General features: G+C 25.0%; 1 protein-coding gene across 1 annotated transcript in view; it reads left to right on the top strand.

Moving 5' to 3' along the window:
• Positions 1-468: 468 nt before the first annotated feature.
• The window catches only part of LOC100164709 (protein pinocchio), a 32,670-nt gene continuing 19,604 nt past the window's right edge, over positions 469-13,534 (top strand). Inside the window, exons 1-2 of the mRNA XM_008181302.3 lie at positions 469-700; positions 3,532-3,682. Coding sequence (XP_008179524.1) covers positions 3,556-3,682 — 127 coding nt within the window. The 5' untranslated portion in view covers positions 469-700; positions 3,532-3,555. The remainder of the gene's footprint in view (positions 701-3,531; positions 3,683-13,534) is intronic.

Below are 13,534 nucleotides of genomic sequence, written 5' to 3'. Positions count from 1 at the left end.
ATATGTATTATTATATTATTGGTGTTTTCATATTGTTCATCTATATGTAAATGTGTATAACGATAACATGATGCGTATATGATTTGTAAATTGTAATATATTGTAGTGTGTTGTATATTTTTTATCATAATAATGATATAATTATTAAATTACTAATATATCAATGTTGCTATCATACTATTAACCTCTTTTATTTAGAATTTTTTTTGTCTGTTAAGCATTTATATTAATTCTATCTGTCTATCTCTATTAGCTTTACTGACTAGTTTAAAAATACAAGTAAATAAACATTAAAAGAAATAAATGATAATATATAATTATACAGAGATAAAAATAAATACTTGTATTATCTAACATGATATACGTAATTTTCGTATAAAGTGAACAGTCGAAAAAACTCGATAATAATATAGTTGAACACTCGTACATATTAATATATTATGTGCTCTCGTCTGATTATTTATTATAGATTTAATCGTATATCAAATATTTCTTTACTAATTTTAAACTTGAAATACTATAGTAGCTATTCCAGTTTTTCTGTTTTAAGAAGTTTTAGTAATAACTAATATTGTACATGTAAATTCAATATTATTTATGGTAATATTTTAACCAGTTATGCAAATAATTAAAAAATAATATTATTCATATTATTTTTTTGGAGTACCTACTTACATTTGCTATTTGAATAAGTGCCAAAGTGAGATATTATTATTATTATTATTATTATTAATTTAAAAAATATTTATTACCTATTATTATTTAATATTTATAGGTGAATATATATAAAATATTTTATATTTTTATTATAAGTATTTTAGCAATTGATTACAGATAAGTTAGTAATATTATTGAATGGTAATATATATTTTTTGAATAGTTAATTATTATTATAATAATTGTAATATTTATTTAATTATTTACCACATGTTATATTTTTTAATTAATTACTACGATGAGTATTTTTGAGAAGGCTTAAAAAATTCTGATAAGTTTTAATACAGTAATAAAGTATATAATATTTTAGATAATTGTTAGCATACTGGAATTTATAGTTTATATACCTAACTTTTTCTTTTTCTCCATCTTCTACCCAAAAGTTACACAAAAACTATGTACTCTAAGATTAGTATGTATCTACCTATATTTATTATTATAGTTTCGATGCCATAAATAAATAGGTAGGTATTGCAGATTAAATGTCTTGTTAGTATAAATTGTATTGCTTTTAAAATAAGTAATTTGACTAATATGCTTATTTAAAAAAAGCAAAATATATTAGTAAAAATGATAAAAAGTTTCATATAGCGCCTTCGTAAATTGTAAACTAATTACAAATTGTGAGAAGTAATTTTTAAAGTTTATCAATAGTATTTGCAAAAACAGAAAAAATATAAAATATTAGAAAATATAATATCAAAAAACTTTGTTTATTTATTCTAGGTATATATAGTATATTACCTCTATATTATTATATAATATACATAGACATATAGCTGTATACACATTAAATTTTTCTCTAACTAACCAATATTGTTATAACCATTTATAACTGCATACAATTGTATTTGCTTCATAAGATAATTTCAAACTTATAAATTAATTAAGTGTATACCTATGTACCTAATGAAAATTGCATGGATAATGAATGGTTTAAGATTTACTTATGTCTGAAAATTCCCTAAAAGAATATTTTAAAAAAAAAGTTATTAAGATTCAAATGAAAAAAAAAAACATTGATATTTTAAAACATTGTAAAAAACAAATTATACCTTGTTTCAAATAAGAAGCCACAAGGCAGCCACGGGCAAAACTGGGCATAGCTAAACTTGACTTAGATAAATGTTTTTACTACCAATTTTCTTTTTACAATTAGATTTATGAACTAACCAAATTAAAATATTTTCACTCAGGCACTCAGCTGTACAGTACCTAGATGTTGAGTGTGCGTGTACATCATCATTGAGTAGGTTGTAGATCACTGTAATTTACCTATGTTTATAATTTGATGACTTGCGTCAGCCTATATTCCTAAGTATATTTCATAATATATTTTAGATTCTGAGTGGAGCGTTAAATGTATTGTTTTTACAATGATGTATTGATGTGGGTTTTTTTTATTTGTGTCTGTCATCACCTTTTACTTTTTAGGACAGTAAAATGCTTAAATTTTCTTCAACGGCATCTTTCTAAATATGAAAGTGAATCTAGTTGGACCAGTAGTTTTCAAAATCGCCGTAGGTAGCTTACACAAAATCGATTTTTGACCAAATCGATTTTGGGTTTTGGTGTCACTCTAAAATAAATTACCATAGATACATACAATTTTCACCGAATTTTAAGCTGTTTACGGACATTTTAAGTTTCTAATTTTTCGTTTTTTTTCTATAAATGTCAATAAAATGTTATTCATTGGGTCAAAAAGCTTAATGATTTTACATAGCTCATAATATCTTATTTGTTATTGTTATATTATAATTTAGGCACACATTTTTTTATAAGCATTTAAAATTCGAATTTTGACAAAATACGTATAAATCACGAAATAGTGCAAATTATTTTTAAGTTAGAAATCATAAAATTTTTTTTCTTTTTAACTGTAAGATTAATTGTAAATTTAATAAAAGATTCTTCATAAGTTTGTCTTTCATTATCAAAAAAAAAAAAAAAAAAATGTCTACTGGAAAGACAAAATAAATTTTTATGAGCGTTTAAAGTTCTAATTTTAACAACGTTGGATATTCAGTAGATTTTTATACAACTCATTAATTTACACTGTAGTATTGTACAATGTAAGTACCTAGCATGTATAATTTAAAATCATTTATTTATCAACAATCGTAATTCGTAAATCGTAATTATACACTGGTAGGTAACTAACAGGCCGACGGCCGGACGGACACAACGGGGATATAAAGTGCTCTAAGCTTAAGTTTAGAAACTTAATAAGAAAATAAATTTAAGACGATCTAAACTAAGACGGTCTTACTTTTGGCTAACCATGGCTACTAAACAATTATTTTAATAACTATATTAAAATTTTAATAAATGTTCATACATATAATCAATTTTTGTTTTTCCCAGTCATTTTAAAAAGTAAGTATACCTATACTGAGAATTTTCAATATTGGCCTACCAAAAGTACCAAGTAGATCTAATGTACTACTACTAAACCTATACGAAAGTGGCTGATCAAAGCATTTTTTCTTCTAATAAACTGTCTGAACTTCTTCAGATACAAATTAAAACAATTAATAAATAACACATCACTGCAAAATTAATCTAAAAGTCTAATTTAAACATGATTAGCTTTTATTTTATTATTGGAGATATATTTCGAGATCCTTACATCAAATTGGCGCTTGATTTTCTTAGGGAATTAAAAATATCATTCATATTTATTTAATTTTAATTTTATATGCATTGAAATAATATAATTTAAATATCAGTATCATTATAGAAACATTATATTATTATATTATATTAATTATATTATACTAACTACTAAGTTGAATTATTTTTTTATTTTAGATTTAAATCATACTAAAAAGAAAAATGAGAACCACATGCAATGAATCTGATCGTTCAGTGTTTAATGACTACGAAGAATCAATAATATTCGATGAAGATGATCCTGATTTTAGACCTAGTGATGATTTGGAATGTAGTTGTAATAAAAATGGTAAGTTAATTTACAAATTATTATCACATTCGAGCAAAATTGAAGTAAATACTTACGAGTTACGACTTACCAGTTACCAATGTAATATGAATATTTTATGCAACACGTAAATGTTACGGGTAATGTTCAATGTCTAAGCAGTGTCTACATTTCCCGGGTAAATTCAACATTATCCTTATAGAACATTACCCTTGACAGTGGTAAACTTTGAGTACCTAATGTAATATCAGGAGATTGTAATTTGCACCAAAATGAGTATCTATGAGTTCGATTATCAAGTATTTTATTATTTCGGCGGCAACTTCGTTGACGTTATTTTCAATCCTTATTTTTAGAAACTACAATAATTAGCAATTTTTCATGACTGGACAATTTTGTTAAAATTTGATCCTTAAATGCTTATAAAAAATCGTTCCTTACTTCCTATATGTATCTTCAATATTTTTGAACTGTTATTATAACAATTATGAATTAACAAGTAATAAGGAACCTTGTATTACATTTTCAAGCTTTTTAACCAAATGTTTTCAATCTATATTATTGGAAAAAAACTAAAAAAAAAGATCAAATTTTAAATGTATATATAAATAGTTAAAAAATAATAAAAATATTTTGAAAATATTATCAAGTAGGTATAGGAAATCGTAGACAAAAATAAACATTTGGTAAAAATTGAAATTATTTAGTAGAAAAAATGCCCATTAGTTTTCAAATGCGTTGGGAAAAACAAAAAAATAAATAAAGATCATCAAGAATTTTTACGCAAAACTAGTTTTTGACAAAATCTATTATATTTTTTAGGTCATCGAAATAATTAAATAGATACTCTCATCTATTTCAATGTTTTAGGTGTAACATAAAAACAAATAGATACTCGTAGATACTTGAAATTTTCACCAAATGTTTTTACTATCATTTTCTATACGACAACATTTTTAAACATTTTGACTATTTTTGATACATTTATAGGCATGAGAAATTTTTGATTTTTTTAAAAGTTTTTTACTGTTATAGTAAATTAATAATTTTTTGTTTGTTCAAAATTCATTACCAAGTCTTATAAAATAATATTATTATTAGTGTAATTAAAAAAAGTTAGTAGAGCGTTAATCAACAATATTTTTTTATGAAATTTGTAGTAAGAAATTCATTAAAAATGTTCTTTTCATACCTAAGATTTGAAAATTTAATACCAGATTCATCATTAAGTTGTCTTCTTATATTAAAATAAGTTTTAAAGATACATTTTTATGATTGATTGAAGTCATTAGAGTTATTTGAACTAATTTTCACCACATAATTGTTACACCCGTGAACATATTTATCTTTTCTCCTAAATCGATTTTGATCGACAGATTAAAATTAAATACTTATTATTATTAATTAAATCGTCGTCATTAATTATTGTATTGATATAAATTGATAAAAAATATAGATACAAGATAAAATAACGTAGATATTATATAATGTTTAGATTGGAATACATTTACATTCAAGAATTTTCAAATATTCAAATAAAGTTATTTAATTGTTTATGAATCGATTATAGACCTATACCTATACCTATATAACCTAACCTGTAGACTATACCTACATTTAAATTACTGTTTCTTTATCCTTATCTACTTCACGTATGCGGTTAACTTACTCATCGGTACCTTGATGTATTTTAGATCAATGGTATACGTTATTATTGATACATATCAATGTGTACGGTATTGACGTAGTATAGAAGTACTTATATGTATTTGAACAAGTGAACGGCGACATTTTTAAAGTGTGTGGTTATATGAACTTATGATTTCCATTACCACCTGATTCACTCGGCACTAATTACTATATAGCTATATGCGGTACTCACTTGCCCAACTTTTTTAATTTTAAAGTAAATGACCTATATTATCAAATTTAAGGAAAAGAATAATATTCAAAAATTAAAAAAAATTACAATTTTTAAACTATATAATTTGCTTCTAAATTAAAACATTACAAAAAATGTTACATTGGGCTCTGGGGCTCAAGATAATATTCTCACCTAAACATTTCATCGGTTTTTGACAAAATCGATTTTGGTTTTTGGTGTACTTAACTCTAAAACAAATGGCCGTAGATAAATTTTCACTGGGTGCTTGTATTAACATTTTGAAAAACTTGAAAATGTAATAAAACGTTCCTCATAAGTTGTTGTTAGTAGAAATTAACAAAAAGTTGAGCGTAAATCCATAATAATTTTAAAATAAATATTTCAACCCATTTCGAGTTACAACAGACATTTTTAATTTTCAATGTTTTAAGATTCTTTTCTATAAATGTCAATAAAATTGTATTCGTTGGGTAAAAAATAAAAATACTTAAAACAAGCCAAATAATACAAGGATCCTCGCATTTTTACAATATTAGTTTGAAATATATTAAAAATACATAGGCAAGGTTTTTTTTTATAAGAATTTTAGTTCAAATTTTGAAAAATTTTGACAAAATTTATCAATTTATTATATTAAAAATGTACAAATAATTTTGCAGTTAAAAAAGTGTAAGATCTTAAACTTGTATAGCTAAGGAGTAAGGATTGAAAATGTAGAACAAGGTTCCACGTAGCTCATACTGTAAACAAAAAAATATATAAACACAATTTTTTTTTTTAGTTATTTGAAGTTCAAGTTTGGATGAAATTAGATATTTAACGAAGAAGAACGATTACAGTTTTGCGTTATAATTTTAAAATATTATTCAAGGGTGCTTGTAACTTCTAAAGTATATATTATTATATACAAATAATATTAATTCAACTTACCGGCTACCGTATTAATAATAATAATAATAATATAACTTTATAACATAAAATATCCTTGGCTAATGTCTGACAAACCGTCTTCACTCAGAATCGTTTTTCGTAGGTATACTGCAGTGAAATTGATATTATATCATTGAATTCAAATTTGACACCATCCATACAGTGACCCACTTGTAATCTACTGTACAGCAGAGTGACATCCACTTACCCGAGTTTTTTAAACATCTGTTAACTATAATTAGAAAAATTATTAATGAGGCAGTTTAGTGATATATATTACTATTTAATAATAATCTGAACCTATAGACATTATCTTAAATGATTATTAAGAAAATCAAGGTAACCTTCAAAAGTTCTGATACGGTTGAGATAAAACTGCAACTGAATAGAAACATTCAAACACGCCTATAAAACTGTTCAGCTTATAAATACATATATTTTCAAACAGAGGTTAATCACTTTCAACCCATATGAATAACAAAATATTATTTAAAATTAAAAATAACATTAAGTAAAAAATATTGTTAAATTACCAGAAAAAAATGTAAATGTTTGTATAATTCGTAAAATTTGTATCAACTACATTTACCTACCTATATTTCTACATACTTACTATACATATTATTATTATACCACATTATACCTATAGGTACTAAAATACTTTATAGATATAATCAATATAATATTATAGATTTATAACAGTATATGATTTTAGTATTTTACTTAAGTGCATAGATATTATGTATGCATCATGTGTATAATATCGTGTCTGTATGAACTATAAGATAGGTACTTACTGTAGAGTTATTTGAGGTTTAAATACTGTTATCTTTATTATTTACCTATACTTTTATTCGTTTTAATTAAATAGGTACCTATAAGTACATTATATATAGATGTTTAATTATAATTTGTAATACACAATAGTATTACTGTATTAGGTAGGTACACAGTACATATTATCTTAATAAATAATGATATAGCTGTAACTATAAAAGATCCGGGGGCTAAGTGAGAGGCTTGTGAATTATGGATCCCCATCAAAATAAAACGTGAGATATGTTTTTTTTTATTCTAAGCAATGAAGTCACGATCCAGGGTCGTGAACATTTTAATTTCATCGTCAGCTGTTTAACATAAACTTCGTCTAAAGTTACGTTTTATTGTAAATTAGAATACCTTTAAGAGTTTATGCTATTAAACGTATACCTATCCCAATATCCCGCTATAATAGACATGTCTCTCTGTGTGCAGTGTGCTTACTACTTTGTTCAATGTGTCTAGGAAATCCTACCTATATATTAATATATTATATTTTCCTATTATAATATTTTATATTATATTATAATATATTATTATATTATATTATATTTTTAATAATATTTGAACCAAAAATGGAATGTTTTGTTTACAACACATTTTGATATAATGATAATAATATTGATGAATACATTAACCTATGGTTTACAATAATATTATAATGCATTGTTATATTAAAATGTAGCCAATGTAGGTACCATACGTGTTAACATAAATATAATACAGTCATAAAACGAGTTGTAGATACACTTTATGAACAAAGGGGTCATAATTAGATATTCTAGCATTTCAAAGGCTAATGAAAAAAAATTAAGTGCCCCCCCAACATTTTTTTCTGGCTACGGCACTGACCTACTATATAGCTAGTTATTATAACTTTCCCTCAGTTTTGGTGCCTACTTGAAATTTGAAACAAGCTACAAACCAAATTTTTCCAATAGTTTTCAAAAGCGCCGTGAAAAACAAAAGAAAAATTAAGGAAAAACGGGAATTTTTACGCAAAATCTGTTTTCGAGAAAATTGATTTTGGTTTTTGGTGTAACATTAAAATGAATGACTGTAGATACATGAAATTTTCACTGGTTGTTTATATTTCCATTTTCTATACATGATGAAATTTTCAAAATATTTTTATTTGTTTTGAGCTGTTTACGGACAATTCCAGTTTCCAATTTAATAAGTTTTTTTTTCTATGAATGTCAATAAAACTTTATTTGTTGAGTAAAAATAATTGAAAATTTAATACAAGGCTCCTACTATATTATTACAATGAAATTTAAAAAATATTAAAAATCCTTGGTCACAGCTTTTTTTTATTAGCATTTAAAGTTTAAAAATTGACAAAATATGGAAAAATCACGAAAATTACCTAATTATTTTGAGTTTATAATTCATAAAAATTTTTCTTTTTAGAACTAAGATTTTAAAATGTAATACAAGATTCCTTATAGGATAATCTACCTTTATCAAAAAAAAAATGTCTATAAGAAACTCAAATTAAATTTTTATGAGCGTTTGAAATTCATATTTTTACAACATTTGGTACTTACTCGATTTCTTAAGTAACGATTTTCTTATTTTGTTGTAATTAAAAAACGAATGACTGTAGAAACTTGAAAATTTCACTGAATGTTTATATTAGCATTTTCTATATACGATAAAATTTTGAAAATAATTTGACTCTTTTTGAGTTGTTTACGGACATTGTAAGTTTTCAATTTTTTTAGTTTTTTTTTCTATAAATATCAATAAAGTTTCTATTGGACCAAAAAGTGTAAAAAATTAATACAAGGCTCCTGATACATTGTTACAATAGCAGTTGAAAAATATTAAAAATACATAGGCACAATTATCTTTTATAAACATTTGAAGTTGAAATTTTGACAAAATTTACCAAATTTAAAATTGAATAATAATTATTTTGTAGTTAAAAATTTATAAAATGTTCAACTTTTATATTTAAGGATTGAAAATTTAAAACAAGATTCCACGTAAATATTTAATTCTGTTACCAAAAATTCTAAGAAATACATAAGCACAGTTTATTTTTATAGTAATTTTAAGTTCAAATTTAGACGAAATTACATATTGAAAAACCTGGAATAACTATTTTAGATATTTTGTTGTGATTGTATAATATTATTATTTGTGGGTACTTGAAACTTCTAAAGTATACTATTATATATCTATGATAGTACCACGGTTTGTTGTTGATGTATAACGCGTTACCTAATGGATATTATGATATGATTAATTTGGAATTTATTATTGATACCTATTATAGATCAATTTTTTTTTTAATACTATAGATAAGTATACCTATAATAGGTATGTCTAATACCTAGACTGACAAACTGTCTCGCTCAGAATCGTTTTTTCTTATACAGTGATATTATATCATTGAATTCAAATTTAATACTATTCATTATACAGTGACCCACTTGTACTTACTGTACAGCGAGCGACTTCACTACCACTTTTTTTTTTTAAATCTAAAATTCGAAAATGTGATACAAGATTCTTCACAAGTTTGTGCTTGTCTAGAGCGACATCCACTTTCCCACTTTTTCTTTTTAAATCTAAGATATTTAAATGTAATACAAGATTCCTCATAAGTTTGTCTACCTTTATCAAAAAAAAAAAAAAATAGTCTACAAGAAAGTCAAATTAAATTTTTATGAGCGTTTGAAGTTTATATTTTTACAAGATTGGATATTCACTCGAATATTTTGTAATAATGGAAATTTCTACAGTTATTTATTTTTGAGCTACAATAAAAAAAGAAAATCAATCTATTCAAAAACTGATTTTACATAAATTTTCCAGATTTTTCATATTTATTTTCACTTTCTCAGCTATTTTTAAAATCATTATGATTTTTAAACTTAACACCCTGAACTCTGAAGTACCAACTAGATCCAGATTCATACCTACATATAGAAACCACACACAAAGCTAAACATCTTTACTGCTCCAAAATGTTATGAAAAATACAAGAGTTTTTCTTTTGTGTTTTTCATTGTAAACTCAGCTGAGAATCTAAAATACCTATCGTTTAATATTTTAATGCCAATAAAGTAGTAACTACGTAATAATTTGATACGCAAATATTCTTTAGAAATCTAAAAAAAAATCATTAGGTGTGACATAAATCACTAACCTTGACAGTTTATATTAATATACTCATTTAAATTCTATAACGCTATAGTATATGTAGGTATAAAATAAATTAATACAAAATGCCTGAAGTATTCCATATTTTGTTGTCACACAACTAACAATTGAATGAACCTGATTCAGACTGGTTCAATTCAAGGTGATTCGTTAAATTAAGTTTAGACCAGAGATAGAATTTTTTACTCATATAAACTGAATATTGAATAGAGGTACATAAATTGTTTTTCCTATTATATGTAATTATATTAATTACTGCAGCTAGGTACTATAGTATACATCCTTTATTTGTTCTGCTTCACAATTGACTGAAATAAAAAAATAAATTATTATCGCTTTGTGAGAGCTATAAAGAACCTTTTTTCTTTGTTATTAATCGATGATAAGCTATATTTACCATAGCCCAATAACCAATTAAGAGGCCGTGCTACCACGTGCTACCCGCATATGTTATCTCCGTCTTACAAATGTACAACATTGCCAAAAAATGTTTTGTGGGTAACAACTTTTCTCTCTCTGCATTTATAGTAGGATTACCAAAATTCCACAACGCATAGGAAGTAGGAACTTTATCTGTGACGTTAATTATTTTCAATTTTAATAACACTAACCAATATTTTTTAATAATTAAAACAAAAACAAAAAAAAACCTTATGTTCTCAAACTGATAACTTAAATTGTATTTATGCTATCCAAAAAATAAAAATAAAATAAAAAGTTCTTCCCTATGCGTTTTGGAATTTTAGGAATTCTTCTATAAATACAGAGGGAGTAAAGTTGTCAAGTGCAAAATAGTTTTTGACTATGATGTACATTTGTAAGACGGAGATAACTTACACATGCGGGTAAAACGTCCTCTTAACATTTAGTTTTTAAGATGATGAATTGATGACGGACCCGTATGATGTGTTGTCACTTTGTTAGGTTGCCAAGACCCGGTGCACACGTCCGTTTTCTTGCCGCCACGGCACCGCAAATACCTTGTAGGTATATACCTACTATTATGTGATCTAATGACAAATTTCGCAGTGCACACTGCACATGTCTAAATGTCTTGCGGTGCCGTGCCACAGCAGCAATAAACGGACGTGCGTAACGGGCATAATATAATATTATAGTGAATTGATCAACTATCAAATTTAAAGGTAAAAATATTATCTTGAGCATCTCAAAGCTTTTTTTTTATATTTTATATTATCACCATTTTTAAACTATAAATATAATAAATATTATAGAAAATATAATCACAACAAAAACCATTCGTAAACTACGTATAAAAATGGCTAAGTAAAAAAAATATATGATCTATAAGCACTATAAATATGTGATATCATGAACAAATGCCAAGTTTAATTCTGAATTTAATATAAATTTCCATTAAAAGTTCACACTTTTTCATTTATAACTTAATTTTTGAACGTACGATTTTTATTATTTTTATTAAAGCACGTTTTACACAATATTTCTGATGTTTTGGAGTTTACTAGTAGTTAATTTATGTATTAGAAAATTAGTTATGTCGTATAACAAATTTACTTGTGTTTTACACAGGTTAAATAGGCAACTCCTGCTTCGATATATTATACACTCACCGTCGTGCAGTTATTTATTTTTTTTACTTAGCTGGATAATATAATAAACATAATTATAATTAATTTACATATTATAACTCACTTTAAAATTGAAATATCAATAAAAGCTTGGAATCTAGATAATAATCTACATATGCGTAACTGCGTAAGCCCTACTGCCCTAGATATTATTGTTACATTTTAGTTTGATCTTATAATTTATTAATTATTATTATAATAATTCACACTAATATTAAAGCTAAACAACACAAAATCGAATTTGCTGAACTCTTACGTTTGTAAGACAGAGACAACACGGCGTCCACTTAACTTATTTTTCGTGTTTGTATTTTTTGGTAAAGTAGAAGAAATTAGCTAGACATTCATTTTTAATTTTACAAATTATCTTTGGTATGTATAATATTATGTAGGTATGTACAAAGTGATACATTTAAGTGTCTACACTAGATAGGTAATTCGTTTGAAGTTTTAACATTTTGAAAATATTTTTTTTACACAATTTAATGTAGTTGTAAAAGGACCATAGGCGCAAAATGAGGGGGCTTTAGGGGCTAAGCTCCCCAAAAATGTTCATATTCCCAAACATTTCCTACATTTTGTTTTTAGCTTATTCAATATTATCAATGTATGGCTTTAGCCCCTCCAAATCTCAAACGCTATTTGTACCAATGAAAAGGACATTTCTGAAAACAAATTATATTAAAAAATATATTTCTCATTGTTATCATTTTTATGTTTTTATTTTTTTGAATGACAACATACATTTTTAATTTAATATTCCGAATATTCCAAAGAAGAATATTTTTCAGAATATTGATCGATACATACAAATTGATATTGAACGTGTAATTCATTAGTTATAGGCTTATAGCTTATGTCTTATAGTAATAATTGGCATTTAAACAGCTTAGCTGAGCGGAGTAGAGACAGTAAAGTGAAAAAGTGATACCTCGTTAACTATGTTTGTGTAATTGTGTAATTTGTTAAATTAATAATAATACCAATCTTTTATATATTTAAAGTAATAGTTACAATATTATATACCTAAATAATAATATACGGTTAAACACTTAAACATAGATAAATAACAATAATTGTAATTACAATATCAAAAAACATCGGTTATGAAAAACAATATTTTTTTTACCTAACTTAACCTGGGATGGTAGTTCTTGTTCCAAAAACATTAATGATATAGAGCTAGAGTATCACTTCAAAAATTCGTTTTTCTAACAGTAATAGTTAAAATTATGAAAATAATATTGCTAGCTAGCTAAGTGTAGATCAAACCCCATGACTCCTCCCCCTCCCAAAAATACGCTACTGTTGTGTCATCTAAGAATTAAGATTATTAAATGCCATTTAACATTTTACATTCATTTTTGAAGCCTGAAGTAAGTTTAATTTTAAAGCTTGATCGTAATTTTAAATGTAAACTCTTTATACATATATTTATATACAGGTAGGTGCTTA

The sequence above is a fragment of the Acyrthosiphon pisum genome, chromosome A2 (assembly GCF_005508785.2).
Source record: "Acyrthosiphon pisum isolate AL4f chromosome A2, pea_aphid_22Mar2018_4r6ur, whole genome shotgun sequence".
Lineage (NCBI taxonomy): Eukaryota > Metazoa > Arthropoda > Insecta > Hemiptera > Aphididae > Acyrthosiphon > Acyrthosiphon pisum.
This window is presented reverse-complemented; position numbering and strand designations above follow the sequence as displayed.